Below are 25,670 nucleotides of genomic sequence, written 5' to 3'. Positions count from 1 at the left end.
TGACACCACGATGCCGAACACCGCCCTTCGCAGTCTGTTGCGCCCGGTGACCATGCACTTCTGACAACATTATAGCGTATGTTGCGCGCACAGGCCATATTCCAATCTATATGTGTCAATGAAGATCCTTTAAACGCTATCACTACCAGCATAGTCAATCAATTATCCGATCCGCAGTTACAGCTATGGGTATTCAAGCCAAATTCAAGTCATCCAAACATTTGAAGTTTACCAGTGGTGCACAGTGAGTCCACGTCTGTCTAATGGCGCAACTTGTGGTGCCGCAGCTTCTTGTTGGAAGGATTTACTATTATACAAATCCCTCGAACATCCCGCTAATAGATAACATCGTTTCTAGTATAGTCTATATCTTGGTTCAGTTCGAAAAAATCGTATAAGGTCTGTTTCCATCATCAATGGAGGACCGAATTGTTCAATAAATGAGGCGCCTAATACGTTGCATATGGACTATATACAACGTTGTCTATCCTGTAGTACGGAAGGTGATCATTCCTGACACAAGATATTCCATTGCGGGCGACGCGCAGCAAAGGCGAGGGCAAGGAGTGCCATTGTAGTGACGGGGTTTCAACTCTCCTCTCAAAGTAGGCCCGCGCTCAAAAGTCCTGTCTCCGGCGTTCTGCTACCGGAGAGAATCATCCTGGCCCCATTCCTACGACGAATGTACTCCGGCCTCCTCGGGGTAGGATTAAAATTCTATCTGCTCCATGCGCCTGAAACGTTTCAATGCTGGGTACAGCCATTGAACCCATGGTTATTGCACCAGCCATGGGAAGAGCGGTAATGGTGACTTTAGGTAAGGAAAATTCTCCATGGTGCAAAGCAATCAGGGTAATAGGGATGGTATGCGTCTCCCCATCCTAAAGCACTATTAGGGAGGTATTAAGTTTAATAGGCATAGGGCTTACCTTGGCAATGAAATCACCTTTCTTCGGACCGCTGACTAGCCATTCACGAATCATTTCTTCAATGTTAAATCGAAGCAGATATTGCTTGTTGGTATCACTTGGGTTTGAACCCCAGCGAAAAGAGGTGTGAATGGTCAACTGGGCGGAAATGGGTTGTCCGGCGTACAATGATGGGAGTGTATGCTGTTCTATGTCTTTGGCAAAAGGAGTAGAGATAAGGCGAATGCAAGCAGCCGCAACAATCTTGACGAAATAATATGAGATAGATAATCAACAAGTCAAGAAGAGACCCACATTCATAAAAGGCACGTCGACTGGAATTTTAATTTCTCGCCAAAAACCTTCAGGAGAATTGGGATGTCTATGCGCTGCTAAACGCTGTCTAAAATGAGATTTATGAAACAGTAAAACATTGATGTATAATACCTTTCGGGCTTCCTCCACTAGCTTGCCAACTTCGTCGTCTCCTTCGGCAGTGTTTGGTACTACAAGTTCCCCTGTCACTCCATACATTTCAACCCACCCAGCTTCGCTTTCCAAAGCATCTATAAGTCTAGAAACGACTATGATTCTGTTCCCTGAGCTAGATTGGCTCTCTTCGATGACAGATCGAACAACGCTCTCAACAATAGATTCCACCTCTTTGCAACATGAGCGCCAAAAAGCCGCTTTTGCATTTAGCGATGCTCACCTTCTCGAAGCATTCTATACTTGATCCGCAATGTAAGAGATTCGCGAACTAAGTTTTTCTGTATGAATGTACACCATTGGAGATGGACAGAAAAAGACAAACCAGGTCCATGTGCGGAGTCCAGAGTGAATAGAAAGTTTGCGGGTTGTGCCGGTGTTACAGTCTAACGAACGATTGCGTCAGATTTCATATCGGTGTTTTGAGGTGAGGGACCACTACCACCACATTGCGCTTCTTCAAGGCAGGCTGAACGGTGACGCCCTCAAGGCCATCTTCTGGAAGATCAAGGCTGGCATCAGCAATTCTTACATGCTGATGACTTGTGCTTGACACTGTGAACTTGGAGATTAATCTAGTGAACATGTAAGGTCCAAACCTGTCGGTCACCAGACGTATTATTCTTACCTTGTCCCTCGGAAGAAATCCTCGACGTTGACAGAAATCGGCAATGTCGTAATTAGGACTCTCGGGAAGAAAGACACTCTGTTGATCAAAGGTTCATTTGCTGTCGAGTATTCAACTTCTAGGTTGACTTTCTACATAGGCAATAGTCAAACGTCTGTAAAAAAGTTGAAGGCACAAACCATACCATTGCTGTTAGGGCAGATGCATCAGAGTGCGGAATCAACAACGTAACATCGCTGTCGTCAGCAATGTTTTCCATTCCAAGTCCTTCGTCAGACGGATTAAACCCGTCAAAATTTTGACCTGGCCAACATATGTGAGATTGGTCATAAAGCAAACATTAAAGTAAGCTACCGTCTAATAATCTGGCTTCTTTGCACCAAAAGTTAACGGACGGAGATGCTAGTTTCATCGTTAGCCTTTTGATGCTATTCCTTCCCGTCGACAAAAGAACCGTGAGGGATTGTGGTCTACCAAGCTCAACTATCTGTTATGTTAACCAAGGACAAATATTTCACGTTGAATGGTAACCCACTTTTGTTTGACTGAGATATTCTAACATTAAGAGAGAGAGGATCTGCAGGGACTCTGACGAGCAGTGCATTTTGTGATGGAGAGCCTTTGTTATTTGTTTTGCGGTGATTCCATTGGAGGAGCAGATGTGCCGACCGGATTTCGCTGGATTCGAGAATGAAAGATCCAGAGGTAGACGTCTATACTCTTATGAATGGTTGAAATAGATTCAAAACAGATGACTTACAGGGCAAAATAAAGAAAAAGATGATTTTCCTGGAGGGCAGCTAAAATTTACAGGTGAACTATAACGGAATTTGTCGGAATCTCTGCCGGATATAATGACAGTGATTTGGTCTACAGGAAATGACTTTGAAGAACGTTCAGGTAACCTGTCGCAAGGGCAAAGACGAACTTACACAAGGCAAATGATTAGTTACAACTACATCAAGATATGATCCATCCCGGCTTTCGGCCAGCTTCGCCTGATTTCCGACCCGTATAGTCATGGCAGGATGGTCGGGGTGCGCCAGATCTGAACATAATATAAGACGCAGCATCGCAATATTAATACACTTCCAATCCGCACCGGTTTCTATTTTTTCCACCGAATCTCTTAATGATCCTACAAGCCGAGACACATAATCCACTTTGTCTGCTTCGTGCATGAGCATCTCAGAGTCGATGTGTTCAACATATGTCTTCAAGAAAGATAAAACAATATGTATCCATTCCACATTCTGGGGCATGTCCAGGTTCATGTGTGTGTCCAAAGCTTTTGATAGCATGAAAGATTCCAAAGATGTCCACATATGAGGGGCGTAATGCCCGGGTAAAGAAGTGTAGGTATTAAGGGCGGCAGTGAAGTTGCCGCGATGCCTAGAACATTCATTTAAGCTATAATCTACGTTGGGCCTAAGAACACTCACAATTCAAGAGCAGCCAAGTTCCCATGCAGTTTAAGTGCAAATTTTCGTCGTCCTGATTTAGCATATAAATCTATAGCACGGTTTGTTACAGCAATATACAATTCATAGAATGCTTTGCGATTGTTGACTGCGGTATTAAGGGTCTCATTGGAAAATCGAAGCTTGCCACCTGGAGCCTCAGTTCCACGCGTCGAGGATATTGAAAAGGGTGGATAATTGGGTAGATGGCCAGCTGCTATACCGATGGAGTCGAGCTAGAGAAAATGGTTACAAAACAAAGTAAAAAAGTTTACATATATTACCTGACTGCGAGCAATGTCCAAAAGTTCTCCTTTCCCTGCATTTACGGAGGAAGATTTGGATGTGTCGAGTTTAAGAGAGGTTATCCAGTTATTAATTTGTTCAACGGCGCTTAAAGCGGAGGAGTATATCCAGGATTCGATAAAAAAGGCGGGAAGGGTAGACTATATAGGTCAGAATATAGCCCGAATGTCGAGACAACCACTCACTTCAATTTCCCGCAGTCGCTGTCCCAGTGCACCCAAGAAAAGACCTACTTTACTGGTGATATCCTTCAAGCGACCCATTTTGGCAAGAAGTTGACATTGGCGAGCCAGGAGGTAGATTCGGAAGTCGAAGATAGATATTGTATTGGCCAAGATGAGGTCCCTATATGGTTTTTTGGAGACCGTCAACAGCGGTGAAACGTCGTCCTGGGGATTTGTTTGGATAAGATTACCAAACCATGACATATTCTTTTCCTTTGAAACTTTGTAGAACAACGCCTCCAGTTCATCATACGGAATTAAGGCTTCTTCGAAAAGGGTTATTCCTTCAAATGAGGCGGCAAGGCTTTCCTGCATTCGCATAAGTGAACTTAATTAGCCAATGGACAATGACTCACCTTTAAAATAAAAAAGGTACAAAAATTCCAACCAGGCATCGCTTGCTGATTTTCAGACCTCTTGACCTCTTCTTGACGCGCGTCAATGGCCACATCGAAAGCATAAAGTAAACCTTCCTTCATCTTGTTCACGAACTCGGCCCATGCTAATGGATTTTCGTTGCCAGTCATCCAATTTATTTGCACGCAACTTATGATACAATGAGATTGGCCCATGAGGGACGGAAGTATACATACCGGTCTCGTTTATCAGAATTGAAGTCGGTCTTCAGTTTGTCGAGAACTGTGCCTTTGATCTGGAAAAAATTTCCTGCTTGCTTCGTCGCATCAGGTCTAATTATTTGAAGGATTAACCATTCCTGGTTTTTGCGAGAAGTGACCATTGTATGCCAGTCCTTGATCTGCTTTTTAATTGAAGTTCGATATGTGTCGATATCACTGTCCTATACACTATGTTATGTTTTGGGAGAGGTTTGGGGGCTTGAACAAACTCACCTCGCAATGCGCAATGAATATATGCAGCAGAGGCTTCTCGAGCAATGAACCCGGTATCTGAGAGGTGTGTTCATCGCGCAATGATTCGAATGGCACAAAGGTAACATCCAGCTCCTGAATAGTCTTCACAGATCCGCGCGAAGCAGACTTCCAGTGTATGTTCCGAAGGGGAAGTTGGGAAAGTAACGCAGCATGAACCTTGGTCCAGTTTGGCGACGCGAGGAATACTGGGGGTGCAGAATAGGAAACGAGAACCCGCTGGCTTGACTGGCTGGCCGAGGAGGCCATGACTGGTACAATCCGACAGCTTTCCTCCAGCTACTCAGCAGTATAGTACAACTTCTGTTTGATCCTACTCTTTGTTCTTGAAGGTTGGCTTGGGTTAACAATGCAGTAGGCGACGGCGACCGGTCCAGGCTCGACGCGGGGACGTCAGTGGTTGCTAAAGATGATCGTGGGAATTTTGACATGAATGAATCAAACTTTTTCTTGAAAGTTGGCCTGTATACGCCAATTCACAAAATGCCGGGGCCTGAAGACGCCAGCACCTCCAAAGAACCCTCAAAAGATACTCCAGTCACATTTAAGTCGCTAGGACTTATAGATCCCCTTTTGGAATCCCTTGAACGAGTAGGATACAAAAAACCTACAGACATCCAGGTGGAATCATTGCCCCATGCTCTCGAGGGCCGTGATATCATTGGTATTGCCTCAACGGGTTCAGGAAAAACGGCAGCATTCGCACTTCCTATTCTACAGAAACTATGGGAAGAACCTAAAGGACTATTTGCGTGCGTGCTTGCCCCCACTCGCGAATTAGCATATCAAATATCGGAGCAGTTCGAGGCACTGGGCTCCGCAATGGGTGTGCGTTGTGCGGTTCTTATCGGAGGGATGGATATGCCTACCCAGCAAATAGCTCTCGCCAAGCGACCTCATATCATTATCGGCACCCCAGGACGTCTGCTTGACCATCTAGAAACCACAAAGGGATTTAGTTTGAGAACATTGAAATTCTTGGTGCGTTCTTCCAACCTCCCGGCATCTCAAATAGTTACTCAACTTGCCCTAGGTTCTCGATGAAGCTGATCGACTGCTCAACATGGAATTCAGCGAAGCAATTGACAAAATCCTGAAGCTTATACCTAAGGAACGGACGACATACCTTTTCTCTGCTACTATGACCACAAAAGTAGCCAAATTACAACGAGCAAGTCTGACCAACCCAGTCAAAGTTGAGATTTCTTCAAAGTACGTTTTCGACCTTCAATCATATCACCATCTGCTGACGTTGCAATGAATAGATATCAAACTGTGGACACCTTGCTGCAATATTATCTTTTAATGCCTTTCATAGAAAAACAAGCTTACTTTATTTATCTTGTACACTCCCTGGCCGGAAATTCCATCATAGTATTTACTAGGACAAAAGCCGAAGCGCAGATGTGAGTTCGTTGCCTGTTAATTCATGGATGTTTGTCTAAATGATTACAATCAGGCTTTCGATTATACTACGGATATTAAGCTTTGCAGCCGTGCCAATTCATGGTGATATGAGCCAGAGTCAACGGTTAGGAGCACTGGCTAAATTTAAGAGTGGTAGTCGGAAAATCCTTGTGGCTACAGATATTGCTAGTCGGTGAGTGAAAATCACTCTGTTACCAAAATGATATTCTGATCCTGGATCAGTGGTTTGGATATCCCCTCAGTTGACGTTGTTATAAACTACGACGTTCCCCAACATTCCAAGGATTACATTCACCGAGTAGGACGAACAGCCCGAGCAGGACGCTCAGGAAAGGCTATCACCCTCGTGTCCCAATACGACGTCGAACTCATTCAGCGCATCGAAGAAGTGATAGGGAAGAAAATGGTACTGTATGAAACCGAAGCAGAGGATATTGCTGCTCTTAAGGAAAGAGTAGGTGAGGCATCAAGGGCGGCCAAGAACGAAATGAAGGACATGGAGTTGAATGGCAAGGGGAAAGGCAAAAAACGCCAGCGGGAAGAACACGGCGGACGGGATGATAAAGATCGAGACGATGATGTTGTGGAGGCAGGCATGCCGATGACCAGGAAAAAATCGAAGCACAGAAGATGAGCAATATAAGTTCACACGTTGTTCGTTGTCTGTCGTCTGTCGCGCACTATTTGGTGAACATCAAGTCGGATCTCAGGACGTACTTTATGCCACTTCGAACGAGCGATCCTTCGTGAAGCATGCATTCTTGACCATGACTAGTTCCCAGATTTAAGGAGATGATATTCTTTTGCGGCGATGAACTTACCGATGCAAAAGGGCAGTGCCTCGCTTCAAAGGTGGGCTGATAACCTCGCGAGGCTTGCCTCTTTGCTCGTGGTAGAATAACGTCTGAAAGAGACCTTGATATTCGGAAATTGACCAGAAATCATGTGTCCTCACCTCGCCTCCTTCTACACCATCTTCTTCTCCTGTGAGATAAATAAGCAGTGTCCACTCTGACTTTGCCCCGGTCATAGGGTCTCGAACCGAATCGTCGTAATGTGGCCTACACGAGGCGCAATGCGTAAGCATAAAAGAGCACACAAGGCAGGATCACCCACCCAAAATACTGCGAGGGGGAATACTTGTACAACCGGATATTTGAGTTACAAAATTGGGGCAGGCGAGGGCCATTTAGTGGGGGTGGCTTTTTGACCGACGATGGATATGGAAAAGAGGGAAGATGGGGCAAAAGTAGCTCGTGCAATTTGGCTGCAAAGTCTGAGGAAGTTATGGCAAAACGGTCTGTGATGTCTGTCAGACAAAGCATGTACTCGTGGGGTGCTGCTCACGATTTACACGCTCTGCCTCTCCTCGCTTCTTGGGTGGTGTGAGTTCGAGGGGAAGACCATCAATGAATTTGACAAATGCCTTGCACTCGGCAGGCGAGAAGAAATGCTACGGTGCATTCAGCAGTTGGCTGGTCTGAGCAGTGGACTACATGCCTCTATGACGATGATCTGGTCCTGGAGAACAGGGGTGCATTGGAGGTCGTGCTTCGGGGCGAGAACCGGAAAGCGGGGTGTGTTTGTGTTGTTCTTGGGCATGAGGTTGTTGGTGTGGGATTAACGGCGATTTGATTTATTGGTTTGTAGTTGTCTGTTTCCATGTCCCTGCTGCCGAGTCAGATCTACAATTTCTTCAATTCTACCTATAACTATCTTTCGCCTCCTCCGTCCCCACAACGCCAGTTATCTATTTCCAGGGAGCCCTCAGCCTCAGCCGCCTCATCCTTGAAGGCACGGTTGGATGCAGCTTGTCAGTCCCCCACCAGCACCCTTGCCCACCTCTCTCCTACCTCTATGCGCCGTGAACTCGATGTCACCAAGCATGATCTCGCCAAGGCACATGCAGACACAATTAGGCTCGAGGAGCGCTGCAAGATGCTCGAACGCACTCTGAAGGAAACGAGAGAGCTGCTCCGATCCAGGGAGGCAGAGCTTGAGAAGGTGCGCAGGGAGCGCGATAGGGAGAGGGCCATGGGGGAGCGCAGGCGCAGTGATGTCGGTCCTCAGTACAGTGCCCACCACGCCCAGGCAAGCAATTCTAATCTCTCGCTTGCATATCCGCGGAACAGCAGCTCTCTGGACACGCGGATGTCGTCTGCTGAGCTTGCCCGGCATATGCACGGCAACCGCATGCATCTCCACCAGGAGGAGATTCGGCGCACCCCATCGCCGTCGCGCACGTCCTCAGCCTCCGCATCGACCTCCACTTCTACTTCCATTAGTTTAAGTAGTGCAAGCACTGGTATCAGTAATGGCAAAAACGGGAAAATCAATGGCGTCAGTGGCAATGCCGAGGAGGAACGTGCCCGACTAAGGAGTGCTGAGACTTATATGTCCCGTATCGATAATTGGGACGGTGCCCAGGTCCTTCAAGCTGTGCTTGACATCAACTCTGAAATTTTGCAATTTGCTGCATCGGCCACAGAGACATGCAAATTCTTATCTTCACCTTCGCCACAGACTCCTAAATTAGCACAAGCTATCCAGGATACCAGCGCTCGGATTGGACCCAACATCACCAGCATCATATCAAGTAGAGAGCATTCACAAGATCCGTTGCTCGTCCAGCTTGCTCTTCAAGGTTGTCTGTCTCTTTGCATAGCCAGGGCTCTCAACTCGTTTTGCATTGGCTTTCCTTCAAAATCGGATGCCGTCTTATCTCAAATCTATACCCACATGCATTTAACGGAACCACAACCAACATCTGCTAAATGGCGAGCGCTAACGCACCAACATATTCATTCAATATACCCTACACTCACCGATTACAGCGTCAACGAACTAAGTGATACCATTTTGCGCTGGTGTGCAGATATTTTTTTCATCGCTAATGGTCACTCTTTTTCGCCGTCTTCACCAACGATACAAAGTCCTTCATCATCTCCACCAATATCTATATCTCCACCTGTGTCAATCGTTTCTCAAACTACATCTGCGCATCTCCGTGTGTTATACCTCGACCAAATTCGACGGATATCTCGTGCAGTTTTACGTCTCGCCAGCATCACTCGGGAGGAGATCATGTCAACCTCTTTTGAAGTGACCATCGCCGATCCTTCGGGCACCTTTGACGACAGAGAAATGGTCGATGCTTTCGGTGAATACGGCGAGAGTCATGGTCTTATTTTGGTCACAATGGAACTTGGATTAAAATGTGTGACGCGAGTTGCTCCTGGACTCGAACTACCGGACTTATGTGACAACACAGAGGGTCATGGTGGCAATAATGGAATGCTATTGAACGGAAAAGATGGTTCAATGCTAGAATCGAGGGTGTTGTTGCAGCCCAAGGTCGTTTTGGAGTCTGTTCTGGAGGTTATTGATCGTTGAAGGTCCAGGTGCCTGAATCATCTGCCATTTGGATGCGATTGTTTAAACTTCCGGCATATCTCACGCTGGCACCTCAACGCACCGATGTAGCCATTCTCTCGCACCATGAATAATCTTGAAGATGTTTACTCCGAATGCGAGAGCAATGCTCACTAACGTCGCCGACCCTGCATCGAGTTCAACTGTTTTGGCATCCACACAAAATAAACTGGACAAATCTCAGTCCACAACAGCTTTGAAAATATCATCAAATGCCGTTTTTGTGTTACATGATATTGCAAGTTCTGTTATTCCATTTTTTGACGACCTTTTCAGTCTTTTTGTACGCTCATTAGAAGGCAGAAACAATGCTCTTGTGTACCATATGTATGTTTGTATTCACGACTATTTACGAAATGTGGGGGAAATATGTATCTACACCAATGTATATGTCTGTGCCTTTGCAATTTATCAAACGTAAAGTGTGTTGCATAAGAGGTGTATATGTACTGCCATTTATAGGAGTCGCGTCGCAGCTTTTTGACATCAATCACTTATGCAGTGCCACCTCTTGTCGTGAGCCATTCCGTTAAGTTATGACATTATTCGACTCGGATCTCACCAAGGACGCTCCACGTCTTCCCCCTCCCACTTGAGGCCTTCTTTCTCTTGAGAATCGTTTCATCTGGGCCCCGACTTCCTGTGACAAAATACCAACACTATGGTCGACATACCGCCTGAGATTTGGTACCGCATCGCCTTATTCGTGCCCGACGAAGAGCTATGTCATCTCTTGGGAGTCAATAATGTGTTTTTTGATTTAGCGATGAACCTTCGATGGAGAGAGGTCGCGATTGAAACCAGGAGCACAATCGAAGCTATGCATATTCTCAAACGACTGTCGTGAGCCATGAGTCCGCCGCTAATAATTGCTCTACCTAATCCATTGGACGCTACAGTGATCCATATGTCGCAGGGAGACTGCATCACTTCCGATTGCGTTTGACTCATGTCAAAGCAAAGCACACGAGGGGCAACAGCAATCGAGACAGGGGCAAAGACTTTAAGCAACTAAAACAACATTTCTATCTCATCATCAACCGTGTGTTCAAAATCAAGCATCGTGTGTCTAATGAGATAAACATCGCTGCTGTAGAGAGGCTCGACCCTCAATCTTCCAGGCCAACGTTTAGCGACGTCGTCAACGCAATTGTGGCCGCGACGCCATACTTTGTGAACGTCCGCGAGCTTACAATTGATTCATGGGATCTCCCTCCGTCATACGGCAACCTCGAGACGCTATTTTCCTCTTTCTGGACGTCATTTGGAGAAAACCTCCAGTGTTTATCGCTCGGGGGTAATATGGAAGGATTCCGAGTGTTCATCGAGTCGAATCCACGGTTTAAACGAATACAGACACTTCGAATCGAGTTCACTAACAATGTTTTCCGTGTCGATCGAGAAAAGGACACTGCAATTCTCGTGGACATAGTTGTGCCTTTTATCAATGAACTAAAAGCTTCTCTCCATATGCTTCAAGTTTGGTCCTGGGCAAACTTGGATCTATCTTTCTTCTTCCAACGATTATCTGTCCCGCCTTTACTGAACCATCTTAACATCCGCATGGCGTTTAATAAGGTATCAGACCCATCTGGTCTGAAGCACCTCCTTTGCGAAGGCGCAAAGACCCTCGAAAGGGTTGACCTTCGTTTAAATTCTTCCGGACTGCCTTTCAATCATACTTCGGAAGAGTCTCTGGGCCGCTGGCTTTCTCTCTGCACCGAAGACCCAAGATGTTTTGCCAATCTCCGTTACTTGGATATATATCCTACGAATACATTAGTCGGCACGGATGTCCTGCTTACATCTATCATACGATCGTCTGGCACGTTGGCACATTTGACGATTCGAGATCGATATTTTCATCTACCCGAGGCAACTCTTGTGCTTGAGGCCGCCTCACGATGCAGAAACTTGACCCATCTGAGAATGAACGTGTTGAGATTGAATGTCCCACTTCTTGACTTGCTATCGGTTTATGTTCCTAGCATAACCAACCTTTGGCTTGCAGTCGGAGAGGCATTTAATAACAACGAGAATGCCGGAATTGGGGTGTGTAGTTTCTTTCGCATGTTCTGTCTTTTATGCTAAATGACAATGGTTTGTTTTTCTTGTAGCAAAATTTCTTTCATGAACTCCAACAACGGAGATACATGGACTGGAAGCTAAAAGATCTTTCTATTTCGCAAGGCGGTCATGACGTCGATAGGGAAACCTTAGAGGCCATCGCAAATTCTATACCCTCAGTCAGTAGCTTTTTTGGAAGAGGCCATATGGATATTTCATAATAACAGCACTTCATGTTTCAAATAACCATGATGTATACAATTAGGAAATTTCTATCGAGGTGATCTTATTCTCTCTGTTTACATCTGACGGCCCGACGGATACCCAGACCAAACACCCAAAAGCAGCAGCACATTGCATATGACAAGAGTGCCTGATGAAAAAGAAGTCGACGGGAAAGTGTTCCATGCGTATTCAATGCCTAATACCATGGCCAGCCTTCGTATGCAAGATTGATAAAAATTGCCAGGTATTTAAGTTTAATGCTCACTTTAGAGGCACAGGAATGCGAGTTCTCCACATGAGAAACGGTATCTGTTGTGCGTACCAAGAGTAGAATTGATAGTGCAGTGAACGAGCAAACACAATGCCTATTAAATTAGATGTGAAGAGAACAGTGGCGATATCTGAGACCCAGACTTTAGCATTAAACATATCGCATATCGCCAACAGAAAACCTACAATCACTAGTTACTGGCGCAAGGCCGGCAGGAGACGATGGCTGTCGTAGCCCACGGGACAGAACGGTGATCACCCCTCCGTCAGTCTTGCACCATTTGAATAGACCAAATGCAGTCAGTGTTGATATATGTCCAATGAGCAGTGCTATGGCTAGTTGCGAGCTGAGGAACGTTGTCTCGTCAAGAAATCGCCAATTAACGGTCCACTTATACATAAAAATTCGACTGAATTCGAAGGCCGAGTGAATATATGCTGCCGGATCTTCCAGCAAGAATGGGACCGCGAATAATGCCTGTGTACCAACGAGAGTACCCAGATATCTAAAGGTGGACAGGCACCCTTTTCGCTTGAAAAGCACAACTAACAAGCCTGGAAGATATAGCAAGATCGACATTTTCATGGACAACGCTGCGCTAAAAGGGATGCATTACGAATTAGTCTATTAACTAATATTATGATGTGACAAACCTGAAGAGCAGAATCCCTGTGTCGAAAAATCCATTTTGGAAGCAAAGTATCGATGCTTGAACTGCCATAACAGACCAGCAGTCATTAAACAACCGTAGGACAAAGATGGAATGCAGCCGTTTGCTCATGGGAAGCAGCAAAATAACCCAGTTTGGGATGTTGCCCGCAGAACGGTAGATTGCACACGACAACACAAGGGTTGCCATGTACAGGATGCCGTAGATGATCTGCGCAAGTTGTATATTTCTTCCTGCGTCTGTAATATCATACAGGAAGTGATGAATACGGACATGACCAGCGGGGTAACTGGATACCATAAAACAGTCATTGTCAACACGAAAGATGAATTAGAACGTGTACGTACACAAGGGGACCTGTCGGCCCTGTTATAAGGGAGTAATTGTGCTGGCCTTGCAAAAAAACCTTTGTTTGTATCATATATGTTTCCCAGTCGATCTCCGTGTCTAAAAGAACGCGCCAGGCAAGTTAGTTTTGTAGCCCTGACCAAGATATGGAAAACTTGACATGGAACATAACGGATGATAAGCCCGGTAAGTAGAGCATCGCCGGTAACAACGAGGGCACCAAGATACCAAAAGTACGTTGGGTTGCAGAGTAAAGACTGTGTGATGTGCAGACAGCGTCCCAAGAACGACGGAGTGGAAGAGGACATGTTAGTAGTAATGTGGGAACTTTGATCATAAACAGTAAATTTAATTCCTTGTTTAATCTGACTTTGCCTCTTCCCCTCACCTTGTTTCTGAATATTATAGCTTTGTTTCTTCACACCAACAATTGACGGTGTAGACCATAACACACTCGCCACCTACATTCAATATCTTCAAATCCGAAATGTGCTAGGACTATGGAAGATAACCGTTGGAAATGTAATGTCTAAGCATGACACCCGAAAGTGCTCTTCGACGCTCTCAGGAGTCAGGCGTCTGTTGAATGAAGGTGATGCCGCCAACAATGCGCATGTTGTGAGTGCACACTTGTTTTCTTTTCATATTTGTTTTTGGTTTATAATTTGGGGTCGATATGCACTTACAACTCATAGGTGCTTTGCTAACGCCGCTGGCTCCTGATATTTCTGATATTCATATACGAGTTTTAGAGTAAGTAGAGAACATGGGTGGATATTCAAAAAACTAGGATTTTAACATTCACACAAATTGGTGATGGTCTATTTCAGCAATACCAGTATCATGAACCAAGAAGTGTTTTCCTTTTGAAATCATTGCTTTTTGCTCCCTATAATGCAAGCAAAACCGGCGCTTAACTTGATATTCACAGCGTATGTTACCTTTTTGTGTTCTAATGCTGGCCTTCAAGGACAGAATAAACGAAAAGACGCTCATATACTCACTAAATACTGGAGTCGACATTCTGACTTTGGCCAATGTATGTATTGTTTTTGGTTGTCTCTCCGCAATTCATTCTATGATGACCTATCTAAGGCGCCTGATGGACCAAGCACCTGGACCCACCCCGGCACCACGCATTCATCCTTGTGTGTCGCCAGTAGCAGTACTGTAAGTTAGAGGCCATCAAACCTAGAATCGCCAAAATTCTTCTCAGACTCCTCGACGTGGGCACTATAACCACAGACGGAATCAGTTGTCGATTATCTTGAACCATACGACTACTTAGGTAAGACAAAGCATTGTAAATAGGAATCAGAATGTTGACAAACTTGATCGCAGTCAAAATTGTATGACAACAATAGTGGAAGGCCAGGAGAATAATGCAGGCGGGATGACGGAGCCGCTGGAGGTCAAAAGACTGTTTTGGCAAGAGCGGCAAGGATATGCGGAAGTATTACGCAATCGTGTTTGGGTTTGGACTTGGCAATCGAACCCAACATCGACCTTATCAATCCTGAGCCTCTTACCCCTGCTGCATTTTCACTTGGTTGACACTTTTTACTCAACTAAACTATGGTTTATTAGGCTGTCTTTCTGATCATCTCCTAATTTGAAGCAGATTCCAGCAGTCCCGTGAGGGATGGGACACATGAATAACTGGAGGTGTTGCAGCGGAATCGGCATATCTGTGCCAAGATGTAGTCAGAGGAAATTACCTTGAATCGGGCCCCGTTGACCAATTACCTGCAAATCTTCCTTTGCCGAATCAGTTCGTCAAATTTTCATTTTCATCCGATTAATATGTATTATATCAAACGGATTCAGATGGAAACCATACAAAAGAGACGGCGTAGCGCTCGACGCACAGAGAAAATCCAACTTGTTCCTGTCCCTTTTTCTCTTTTCTTTAATTTTCCTAATTTCGTTCTTCAACATTTGAATTGAAGTTCGACCATGGCCGATTCGCCAGCGCCTCCCCCGCTCAGCGATATTAAGGAGGAGACAGCTTCTGGAACTCTTTCACGCAGCGCTTCCCAACCGACCCTTTACGCACTTGATTCAGTCCCTAATCCCGCAAATGCACCTACCCATGGTGACCAGCATCATGCATGCCCACCCGTGGTGGCTAAACCCAAGATGCGACCAAGGGGAAACTCTTCTGTCTCCCATGTCGATCTCGAGTTCTTCGATCCTTCTGGTGTCCAGGAGCTCCGCCATACGATGACGCACGAAAATGTCAATCAGCCATCAGGGAAGCCAGGGTCGAGAGCGTCAACTGATAGCTCCGAGGCGACGCTTAATATTGGCGCTGGTGACCAACCGTTTGATTTCGAGAAGACGTTAAAGCGCGTCATCAGGAAGTGCGCTCTGCCTTTCTTTTTTTCCTTTGTCTTCGTATTGATTTGGGTGACGATAGGCGTGAAGAAGCGGACATCAAACCTCGTACTTTGGGTGTTGTTTTTCGCGACCTTAAAGTTGTAGGCAAAGCCGCTTCGGACTCCTTCCAACCCACCTTGGGATCGCTTTTCAATCCGGTCGTCATCCTCGAGCAAATCCAGAAAGCAAGGCACCCGACATTGCGTAACATCCTCACCGGATTCGAGGGTGTTGTTAAACCCGGCGAGATGTTGCGTAAGTCTTATATATTCGTGTTCTTTTAATTATACTGTTGTTTTTCTAATTTAGATGTTATACAATCTAGTTGTCCTTGGTTCGCCAGGATCAGGTTGTTCAACCCTCCTAAAAACTCTCGCTAACCAAACGGACGAATATTATGCCGTGTCTGGCGAGCGTCACTACGATTCCATTACCCCGACTGAACTTGCAAACCACTTCCGCGGCGATGTACAATACTGCCCTGAAGATGATGTTCACTTTCCTACACTCTCTGTGCAACAGACAATTGAATTTGCGGCGAAGAGCCGCACACCACGCAGCCGGGTTGGGTCCACGACGCGCAAGGAGTTTGCAGACTTCGTGACCAATATGCTTGCAACCATTTTTGGACTCAGGCATACATTGACGACGCCGGTGGGGGACGCGGCAATCAGAGGCGTAAGTGGTGGGGAGAAGAAGCGGGTGTCGATCTCGGAGGCGTTGGCGTCTAGGGGTTGTATTGGTGCTTGGGATAAGTGAGTACTGATATCATTGTCCCTGACATTACTGCAGCCGGCATCGTCATCATTATCACCTAATCAACCCCTGCTGCTAAAGTCCTTTTCATGTGATTTCCTGATCACTGATCCATGTTCTAGTTCGACAAGAGGTCTCGATGCGAGCACTGCGCTCGAATTTGTGCGCGCGTTGCGTATCGCAACAGACACCTTCGACTCGACGACAATCGTATCAATCTATCAAGCCGGCGAGTCATTATACGAGTATTTTGACAAGGTATGCGTAATCTACGAAGGACGCATGATTTACTACGGAGCTGCGAGCGAGGCCAAGGCGTATTTCTTGGAGATGGGGTGCGCTCTCCTTTCGCCCCTTTCATTTTTCTTCGAAGATCTCATATTTCCAATTTAGTTATGAACCCGCAAATCGTCAAACAACTCCAGATTTTCTCGTCGCCGTGACGGACCCCAATGCTCGCATTCCGCGTCGCGACTACACCCCACCACGCCCGCTTCCGCGCACGGCTGCCGAGTTCGCTGAATATTTCCTCCAGTCGAGCCGCGGCAAAACGAACAAGGGAGAGATACAGGCGTATTTGGACGAGCAGGTAGGTAAGCAGGAGAAGAAGGAGGCGTATATGCAAAGCGCGTACGCCGAGTTTGCAAAGAGAAGTCCTAAGTCCAAGTAGGCATGATTTTACATCCTTGAAGTGGTTAATATGTACTGATGCCATCGTTCTTTCTTGTCAGCCCATACCTGCTGAGCATCCCACAGCAAGTCGCGATTGTCATGAAACGACGCTGGCAAATCATTCTCGGCAATCCACTGGCAACGGGTCTTAACCTGTTTTCCTTCGTCTTCCAGGGTATTATCATCGGCTCAGTGTACCTTAACTCTGCCGAAGCAACCTCAGCGTACTTCTCTCGAGGAGGTGTGCTGTTCTTTGCGCTCCTGTTCTCAGCACTGGCAACGATGGCCGAGATACCGGCGCTGTATTCGCAAAGGCCAATTGTGCTAAGACATCAAAAGGCGGCCCTATATCATCCGTTTGTAGAGGCTCTTGCGCTAACACTAGTGGACGTACCGATTTCGTTGGTTACTTCAGTCGTGTTTTCAATCATCTTGTATTTTATGGTTGGTTTACAGAGAACTGCTGTGCGTGTTGTGACGTTCATACTTTTGGGGGTTGTTACTGACACCGTTCTAGAGCCAATTCTTCATCTTTTTACTCTTCCTGTTCACGATGACTATCGCAATGAAAGGATGGTTCCGCGGTATCGCAGCTGCTTTCCCATCAGAAGCGGCTGCACAGAGTTTTGCCGGTATCTCAGTTCTAGCCCTTTCCATCTATACTGGATACACTATTCCTAAACCAACAATGATTGGTGCTCTGAGGTGGATCACTTACATTAATGTGCGCCTATACTTCTCACCTCCCGCATCTCACATATAAAGACTAATAAAGACTATACGTCTAGCCTCTGAAATACGGTTTTGAAGCGATTATGACTAACGAATTCTCAACACTAAATGGAACCTGCTCCGTTCTCGTCCCACATGGACCAGGTTACGAAAATATCACACTCGCGAACCAAGTCTGCGCCACCGTTGGTGCTGTCCCTGGTGAAGCGACTGTAGATGGCAACAACTTCGTGCTTCTATCATATGGCTTTAAACACTCGAACCTGTGGATGAACTTTGGAATTGTTATCGCTTTTTTGGTCGGGTTTGTAGGTGCCTACCTATTGTTTACGGAGGTGAATACAAAATCGGCGGCTGTGCGCGCAACGGTACTGTACCGGAGAGGGGCAATCATCAAGAAGTCCACAAGGGCCGAAAATGTGCAGGATGAGGAGATGATGGACGTGCTGGATGAGAAGCCGCCTAATACACCAATCTCTCCCAAGTCTTTTGAAGCCTCACATACTCCTGCTGCTGTTACTGCTGAGGAGAAAAGTGACGGGGTCATCAGGCACTCAGACGTATTTTCCTGGAGAAACATCAACTACACTGTTCCAATTCCGGGTAAAGAGGATCGTCTGTTGCTTTCGAATGTGTCGGGATATGTAGCGCCTGGCAAGTTAACTGCGCTCATGGGCGAGTCAGGGGCCGGAAAAACGACATTGTTGAATGTATTAGCTATGCGCACGGATACAGGTGTAGTTACGGGCGATCGGTTTGTGAATGGTCAAAGTTTGCCCGCGGATTTCCAGTCACAATCGTACGTATCCTTTTCCCCTTTATTTTTATGGGAGAGGAATGGATCTTGGGGCTTTGGGCTGACATGGATTTTTAGGGCTTATTGCCAACAAATGGATACACATATGCCCTTGCAGACCGTCCGTGAAGCACTTTTATTCTCGGCCAAACTTCGTCAACCAACTTCTGTCCCTCTCGCTGAAAAGGAGGCTTAGTGAGTGCTATTCAACACTTTTTCAACTGTTGACTCATTGCTGATATCTTCCTCCGATCTGTAGCGTTGAAAAATGTCTCACTATGTGTGGTCTCGAGGAATATGCAGAAGCCACGGTGGGCTCGCTTAGTATTGAACATCGCAAGCGCACGACGATTGGCGTCGAGCTGGCTGCGAAACCTAAGCTCCTGCTGTTCTTGGACGAACCGACCTCTGGGCTTGACTCCCAGAGTGCATGGGCAATCATGGATTTCTTGAGGACCCTTGCAGATAATGGACAGGCAATTCTTTGCACGTATGTTTTCTTCATTATTCTTCCACGATTGTGATATCATGAGTGCTAATCATTCTGATTTTATCACTGTGCATAGTATTCACCAACCTTCGGCGGAGTTATTCCAGGTTTTCGATCGGATGCTTCTTCTGAAGAAGGGAGGCAAGACAGTCTACTTCGGCAACATCGGACACAATGCGACTACGTTGATTGAGTATTTCGAAAAAAACGGCGGGAGGAAGTGTCTTCCTCACGAAAATCCTGCTGAATACATGCTCGATGTCATCGGTGCAGGCGCAACAGCGACGAGCGATTTGGATTGGTATGAAATTTGGAAAAAATCGCAAGAAGCTGTAAAGCTGCAGGAAGAGATCGATGCGATCCATACTGAGGGCAGGAACCGTCCAGCAGTGACAACAGAGATTCACAATGAATTTGCGACGCCATGGGGCTATCAAGTGAAGGAACTGTTTAAGCGTAATGCGAGCTCTTTCTGGAGGGATCCAGACTATCTCATGGCGAAGCTGGTGCTAAATGCTATTGGAGGACTGTTCATTGGCTTTACATTCTTCCAGGCCAAGGACAGTCAACAGGGTACTCAGAATAAGCTTTTCGTGAGTTATTATAACCTTTTCCCCCATATCATCATTTCACCGGACGATCTTGACGTTTTTTTATGACAATAGTCGATCTTCATGGCTACAATTTTGAGGTTCGATTCTACATTCTATTCATGGTCTGCTGTAACTTATATATCGTTATCCAGTGTTCCATTGGCAAATCAGCTTCAGGTCCCCTTTATCAACACACGTACAATCTACGAGATCCGTGAACGTCCCAGTAGGATGTACAGCTGGACCGCGCTCATCACGTCGCAGATAATGATCGAGGTTCCTTGGAACGTCTTCGGTTCTATCATTCTTTTTTTCTGTTGGTACTGGACTGTTGGATTCGAGACTTCGAGAGCGGGATACACGTTTTTGATGTTGGTCATTGCCTTCCCGCTTTACTTCACCACATTTGGACAGGTACGTCAATTTTCTTTGGGTTATCTATGGTATCGCGTCGTTGACGGAATCGCTGTTTAACCCAGGCCGTCGGTGCCATGGCGCCGAGTGCGGAGATCGCTGCGCTTCTGTTCTCTTTCCTGTTCTCATTTGTCATTACTTTGTAAGTCATGGTTATTGTCCTGACATGTTGGTATCACTCATACATTCCCTCACTAGTAATGGCGTTGTTCAACCTTTTAGCCAACTTGGATGGTGGAAATGGATGTACCGTTTATCCCCATACACCTACCTTATCGAGGGTCTCTTGGGTCAAGGTTTGTTGCTGCTGTCTCGAAACGTCGAATAATGTCGTTTTTTAATTCTCCACCGTCTCCTTCGCAGCCCTTGGTCACCAAGAGATCAATTGTTCCCCAGTTGAGTTTGTGAAAGTCAACCCACCCGACGGTCAAACCTGCGAAGCATTCTTAACTGCCTACATCTCCATGGCGGGTGGATATGTGGCAAATCCCCAGGCTACCTCCGCTTGTGAATTTTGCAGCATGCGAACTACAGACCAATTCCTTGGCGCCGCTTTCAACATCTTTTACGATAACCATTGGCGAAACTTTGGTATCTTCATGGCTTTCAGCGTTTTCAATGTTTGTTTTTTTTAAAATATTTGCATTTTTATTCATTGTGCTAACTCTGTTGCTTTTTCATAGATTTTCCTTATCTACATTCTCACTTATCTTTTCCGCATCCATAAAGGGCCACTCCTCCCCTCCTTGAGGCGCAAGACTTCAACGAACTAGAACGTCATCTGGATCCATTTCATTCATTTACGTACCAATTTTTTATCTAATTTAAATAGCATGTTCCTTCGTTTCATTGGTACTTCTTACCGTTACTACAGTATTTCTTCAATGACTCACTTATGCTAATGTCATCATCAAGTAGATAGCACTAGAGTATTTTGAACATCGTAATAGCAATGCAGTGATCCTATTCACAAAATGTAATATTACCAAATTGGAGCCATAAATTTACTTATAAAAGGACAGTACAGCATCTGTATTTTGTAAACGAGTGTACTTTTATAAATGAATGTAGTGTGCAGTAGCAATGTGTACAAAGGCATGATTTGATGCTAAAACGGGGTATGTAACAAGCTCATTTCTTTCGAGTTAAAATGCAAGGCCGATTTGAGATGATGAATAGGCTAGGTCTAATTTGGGTGGACCATGTGAAGCGAATGATCCTCCTCCTCCTACAGATAGAAAATGTTTGCTTCGATCTTTTACGGAAGGAGATTCTTTGTTATTGAAAATATACGCCTGAGATGGAGATGGCAAGTAAATTGCCGGAAGTTGAACGACACCATGCTGCATAGATCGAGGTGCGATACAAGGTTTCAAAGTAGCTTTAGGGGACTTGAGATATTCCACCTCGATGCGAGGTCCTGGCAGGGGACCCTCCGGGTGCATGATTGGCTTTGAGATGGACGGAGGATTCGATTTTTTTGTGATTCGCAATTTTGAAATATTCGCCAGACGACGCTTTGGGATTCTAGTATGCGCTACGTAAGGCGTCTGAGTCCTCTGCGTTGTGACATCTGGAAAGCCAGATGAGTTTTGAATTGACCAAGGAGGCATCAATGAAGCCTGAGAAGGAGATTTGTATGATGGAGGTGGGAGAGGGGGAGTTGTTCCTAGAGGTGAAGCAAGAGATACCAGCTTTGTGCCGGAATAGGGCAAGCTTCTGTTGCTTCTCCCCTTATGTGCGCCGCTGAATGCAACTTGTTCGGTGTACCGAGAAAACGCGTCGTATGGAGACTTGACAAATGCAAAGCGAGAGGAGCGGACGTGTTCGGCCTTCTCAGTAAAAATTTTGGATTCGGGGTCTAGGGGTCCTGGGGGTGTGAAACTTGCCGCTCTCCTGACGCAGAGATGTCCCATCGAAAAGATTATATAGAGGATGAAAATGAGAAACGCAAGAAGCAGAATCATAACTGCGGAACTTTTCAATGGAAACACATACAAGCTTAGGATTAAAATGTAGGGCTTACAGAGCGGACGGTTGATGCCTTGGGTCGCATTAACCAGTGTCTGGTTGACGATATCGTTACGACGCTCACTAAGGTAGGCAGGACTCATGGAGTGACCCCTACCAAACAACGACCAAGCCTCAACGCAGGATAGAAGCTTAGATTATTAGACAAATCCTATCTGTGGTCTGACCTTCTCTCAAATATTGGGTGGAAGGCTGGACAGACAGTTTCAGACTTGAAATCGGCAAAGATATTGACATCCGTCCTGCTGGTCGATTATTTTCCGACAGTGCATGGTTTCTTCGATAGTGATTGAGTCAAGTTACTCAGCAAAAGACGAGTGAACGAAGCATCTAGAGATTATAATTGCCGACTTGAAGGGTCTATAGTGAGAGGTTGGCTTGGACTAGTTTGCAAAGTTTCACCTTACTACACAAATAGTTGCCAGGCCAGAGAAGTACTGCATATCATCATTTAAATAGACATGCTTGCCACCTCCTGGGACTCCTTAGATAAAATTCTGCTAGCCGAGTAATTGAGGGACATGAGTGTATCAGAATGAAGTAGGTAAGCTCTAGCGCTCAATCGATGTATTAGGCAATGCTGATCAATGCCGAAAGGCGGCATGTGCATCCTCAATACATGCAAAGACCTGCAAAGACATGCTGCCAAACAGCTTTATCCCTTTACCCAATCCTTTCTTCGACTATGTGCCAGAACCCGATAATTCTGATCAAGCCTGATCCTATGGAACCACTAATATATGGAATTATCCGTAACTAATACTAGTATGCTTCTTCCCGTCGTAAGGCTTTCATTTGTGTTCCATTGCTGCACGCTGCCCGCTCCTTAAGCCCTGCATGAACGCTGAACTGTAGCCATCTTCGGTTCCTTGCGCAACCAAAGTGGGACCAGCCGCCCGAATAGCATCCTGGATGAATTGGCCTGTAAAACCCAGCATTGACATATTATATGCAGCAAAAACTTTAGCAGTCGTCAGACCGTCTGAATATCCCTTCGAGCTAGAGTTCTTCAGCGCTTCGTCGGATTGAACATTGTCGGTATCTCGTTGCAGATGAATAGCCCGGAACCTATGGGGGATCTGTCGGTCAGCAAGTTGCTTCCGGTCTTTTTTAGTCGTTCGACCCCTCAAAGAAAATTCGACTTGTTGAAAGAGGTTTAAGTTATCCGTTGAAACGGTAGGTATTAGAAGCTCGCTCGTGTTTGTTATTTCGTCGTTTTGAAAAGCAATGGATTTCAATTTGCTGTAGGAAAAGAAACTCTCCGGGAGTGTTTTCCCAACAGCAGCTTTAAAGCACCATCCTGGGTCGCTGTCGCATTCTTCTTTCTTATATGCTGCCCAAAGAAATACTTAGCCTGCGTTTTAATTTTCAAAGGAAGAGGAGGAAACTTACACCAAAAAGCCCATCCTGCCGTAGCATTTCTATACACTTTCATTTGCTCCTCGCAAAACTTTTTCTGAATATCATGAGCATTTTTCTCTTTAGCCAAGCTCGATGGCGTGAGTGCACAGGACCATTCATTGACGACTAGATTTCGGCGTTGTTTTGCAGCGACATCCAACAATGAGCTCGCAATCGCACCATCGACATCGACGGTAAGCTGCGACCCAGATTCCTGCACGTTTGTTTCGGAGAAGACGAAGTACGAATGGTGGTCTTGAACGATGAAGTCTTGCCTTGAAGACACATACTTCGAAAATCGAGCAAGATCAAATGCATCGTGAAGATACAGCGGAAGCTTGCTCGCAGGTTGCGAACTTTCTCTAATAGCGTCAATGGCACGACTATCTGATCCAGATTGTGTTAAATCGCGCCAATAGCATGTCAAAGGGTAGATAACCTACAAAAATCTTCCAAACCTGAGTCATATCGTGGTTCATTTAGTAACTGGATTCCTACGACGTTATTGACAACCGATAGTTTATCTGCAAGAAAGGTTAGAATAGAAACAGTTTTTTCCATGTTGCTCGACACATTGAATAGATTAATTTGTCCGTCCGAGATACCAGAGTGTGGCTGCCCGTTTTGACTGCCTACAGCGCCGTGAAGATCGACAAGGACTCCTAGGCCATGTTCGCCTGCCTGGTTGATAGCACGAAGAACACGAGGCCAGCAATTTGCATACACATCAGCCACGGGCTCAAAGTCTGTGCCCTGCATATAGTCCGGTCCCAGATTCCAGTAGCCAATGGGTAGACGGACGGTATTTATCCCTATCGAAGCCAAGTACTCAAAGTCTGAGGATTGGATAAAAGTATCCCAGTGGCGCTCTAGAACAGCGCGAGCAGATTTTGTGGACCCCCAGCCACGCGCGATGTCAATCTCAGCGATTTTGGGTCCAGAAGCACATTTGAACACGGAAGGTGTCATCCAATTTTCGTGCACGAACCTGTGATTAATTTGTGCGCATTTTAGTCGTGCATTGGTAGAGGTGATTGAGAGGAAAGGCTTACCAAGAGCCCAGATTGACCGACTGTTGTTGCCTGTACCTATACACATTCGCCGTCGTCTGATCATAAGGCGGAAAATCCTGACTGAGAACAGGCGGAGAATCATAAGTTTGCTCTCCACAAGAGTCAGCGTCCATGCTTTTAGGCTGCTTATCCCCTTCCTGTCGCTGCTGCAGAGCCGTCGCAGACGCTTTGCCGAATGTCAGGAATGAAGGGGTAAACTGTGCCTCTGTAGTTCTAGCCATGGGAGTCTGAGATTGTAGAGAAGCTGCTCCCTGCGGACTCGATCCAGGAGCCGGTTTGTACGCAACAGACTTCAAGTCATATGCAAATAGAGCAGATAGCTTTGAAAAGTTCAGATGGACCATGACAGTAGCTTTGGAAGCGCGGCCAGGAAAGCAAGCCAGGAGGGGCTGATTGAGCAAGAGATCGTCACAAACTTGAAAAATATGTAGTCCACGTTGAAATGCATGAGCTAGAGTTTTAGCCTTAGGCTGCCAACTCGAACAAACGAGCCAGATGTCTTGAATGTATGAGGGTTATGATATCACAAACTATCTGGAGAGCAACTCCTTTCTGCTAAATAAGGCTGGTTGATATCTGAATGAACAATTCTGTCAAACTGACTTTACAAGCAGATAAACTTAAGGGGAGGTTAATGTTTTCTCCAGGCGCCTCGGTGTCGCACTCAAAAAAAAGAAAGTGCTATATTGTTTCGGTGTATATACAGAATGTGCGAAGTTGCAAAAGAGTCATGAACAATGTATGTATGTATGTATGTGTGTGATGGGGGATATGATGATGATTGCATGAGAAAAAAAAAAGAAAATTGTACCACAAAAGACGAAAAAAATATAAGATTATTGTAATGTCGTCAAGAAGACCAGCGAGATTTATGGGTGGAAGACAAACGTGAGGCGGAAAAGGGGACGTGCACTACAATCCAAGCTCTTCCGGACATTATGATGATTTTTTTGTAGGTGGTTGGTTCCTCTCCTGCGCAACCTTGCC

At 45.8% G+C, this 25,670-nt stretch overlaps 9 protein-coding genes across 9 annotated transcripts; 4 read left to right on the top strand and 5 right to left on the bottom strand.

Moving 5' to 3' along the window:
- Positions 1-656: 656 nt before the first annotated feature.
- JR316_0003585 (Trafficking protein particle complex subunit 10) lies at positions 657-5,154 on the bottom strand (the record flags this gene model as incomplete). The annotated part of the gene is made up of 20 exons (XM_047889356.1): positions 657-881; positions 930-1,172; positions 1,224-1,307; positions 1,356-1,570; positions 1,621-1,668; positions 1,723-1,783; positions 1,840-1,972; positions 2,026-2,156; positions 2,210-2,328; positions 2,380-2,508; positions 2,561-2,738; positions 2,786-2,908; positions 2,958-3,073; positions 3,128-3,417; positions 3,468-3,721; positions 3,770-3,931; positions 3,977-4,324; positions 4,372-4,561; positions 4,609-4,814; positions 4,867-5,154. 20 exons carry the CDS (start codon positions 5,152-5,154, stop codon positions 657-659), a joined length of 3,543 nt encoding a protein of 1,180 aa, XP_047751730.1.
- A 234-nt stretch (positions 5,155-5,388) lies between these two features.
- Positions 5,389-6,967, top strand: JR316_0003584 (ribosomal RNA processing protein; the record flags this gene model as incomplete). Its single annotated transcript, XM_047889355.1, has 5 exons — positions 5,389-5,886; positions 5,939-6,117; positions 6,171-6,311; positions 6,365-6,505; positions 6,556-6,967. The coding sequence occupies 5 exons, from the start codon at positions 5,389-5,391 to the stop codon at positions 6,965-6,967; spliced, it is 1,371 nt and encodes a 456-aa protein (XP_047751729.1).
- Positions 6,968-7,013: 46 nt separating this feature from the next.
- Positions 7,014-7,935, bottom strand: JR316_0003583 (uncharacterized protein; the record flags this gene model as incomplete). The annotated part of the gene is made up of 6 exons (XM_047889354.1): positions 7,014-7,104; positions 7,155-7,237; positions 7,289-7,394; positions 7,450-7,633; positions 7,681-7,786; positions 7,834-7,935. 6 exons carry the CDS (start codon positions 7,933-7,935, stop codon positions 7,014-7,016), a joined length of 672 nt encoding a protein of 223 aa, XP_047751728.1.
- A 60-nt stretch (positions 7,936-7,995) lies between these two features.
- Positions 7,996-9,726, top strand: JR316_0003582 (uncharacterized protein; the record flags this gene model as incomplete). Its single annotated transcript, XM_047889353.1, has 1 exon — positions 7,996-9,726. The coding sequence occupies one exon, from the start codon at positions 7,996-7,998 to the stop codon at positions 9,724-9,726; it is 1,731 nt and encodes a 576-aa protein (XP_047751727.1).
- A 700-nt stretch (positions 9,727-10,426) lies between these two features.
- JR316_0003581 (uncharacterized protein) lies at positions 10,427-12,053 on the top strand (the record flags this gene model as incomplete). Its single annotated transcript, XM_047889352.1, has 3 exons — positions 10,427-10,608; positions 10,665-11,817; positions 11,883-12,053. The coding sequence occupies 3 exons, from the start codon at positions 10,427-10,429 to the stop codon at positions 12,051-12,053; spliced, it is 1,506 nt and encodes a 501-aa protein (XP_047751726.1).
- Positions 12,054-12,965: 912 nt separating this feature from the next.
- Positions 12,966-13,419, bottom strand: JR316_0003580 (Dol-P-Man:Man(5)GlcNAc(2)-PP-Dol alpha-1,3-mannosyltransferase; the record flags this gene model as incomplete). The annotated part of the gene is made up of 2 exons (XM_047889351.1): positions 12,966-13,287; positions 13,346-13,419. 2 exons carry the CDS (start codon positions 13,417-13,419, stop codon positions 12,966-12,968), a joined length of 396 nt encoding a protein of 131 aa, XP_047751725.1.
- A 1,883-nt stretch (positions 13,420-15,302) lies between these two features.
- JR316_0003579 (Brefeldin A resistance protein) lies at positions 15,303-20,951 on the top strand (the record flags this gene model as incomplete). Its single annotated transcript, XM_047889350.1, has 17 exons — positions 15,303-15,709; positions 15,766-15,980; positions 16,051-16,480; positions 16,604-16,816; positions 16,875-17,147; positions 17,213-17,618; positions 17,671-17,877; positions 17,942-18,684; positions 18,760-18,876; positions 18,941-19,171; positions 19,248-19,764; positions 19,837-19,862; positions 19,917-20,178; positions 20,244-20,320; positions 20,377-20,474; positions 20,542-20,798; positions 20,862-20,951. The coding sequence occupies 17 exons, from the start codon at positions 15,303-15,305 to the stop codon at positions 20,949-20,951; spliced, it is 4,569 nt and encodes a 1,522-aa protein (XP_047751724.1).
- A 372-nt stretch (positions 20,952-21,323) lies between these two features.
- Positions 21,324-22,094, bottom strand: JR316_0003578 (uncharacterized protein; the record flags this gene model as incomplete). The annotated part of the gene is made up of 1 exon (XM_047889349.1): positions 21,324-22,094. One exon carries the CDS (start codon positions 22,092-22,094, stop codon positions 21,324-21,326), a length of 771 nt encoding a protein of 256 aa, XP_047751723.1.
- A 906-nt stretch (positions 22,095-23,000) lies between these two features.
- On the bottom strand, positions 23,001-25,027 carry JR316_0003577 (Glucan 1,3-beta-glucosidase 3; the record flags this gene model as incomplete). Its single annotated transcript, XM_047889348.1, has 4 exons — positions 23,001-23,542; positions 23,602-23,997; positions 24,054-24,598; positions 24,663-25,027. The coding sequence occupies 4 exons, from the start codon at positions 25,025-25,027 to the stop codon at positions 23,001-23,003; spliced, it is 1,848 nt and encodes a 615-aa protein (XP_047751722.1).
- Between the last annotated feature and the right edge of the window lie 643 nt (positions 25,028-25,670).

This window comes from Psilocybe cubensis, chromosome 3 (assembly GCF_017499595.1).
Source record: "Psilocybe cubensis strain MGC-MH-2018 chromosome 3, whole genome shotgun sequence".
NCBI lineage: Eukaryota > Fungi > Basidiomycota > Agaricomycetes > Agaricales > Agrocybaceae > Psilocybe > Psilocybe cubensis.
Note: the sequence above shows the minus strand (reverse complement) of the source record. Positions and strands in the feature narration are given on the sequence as shown.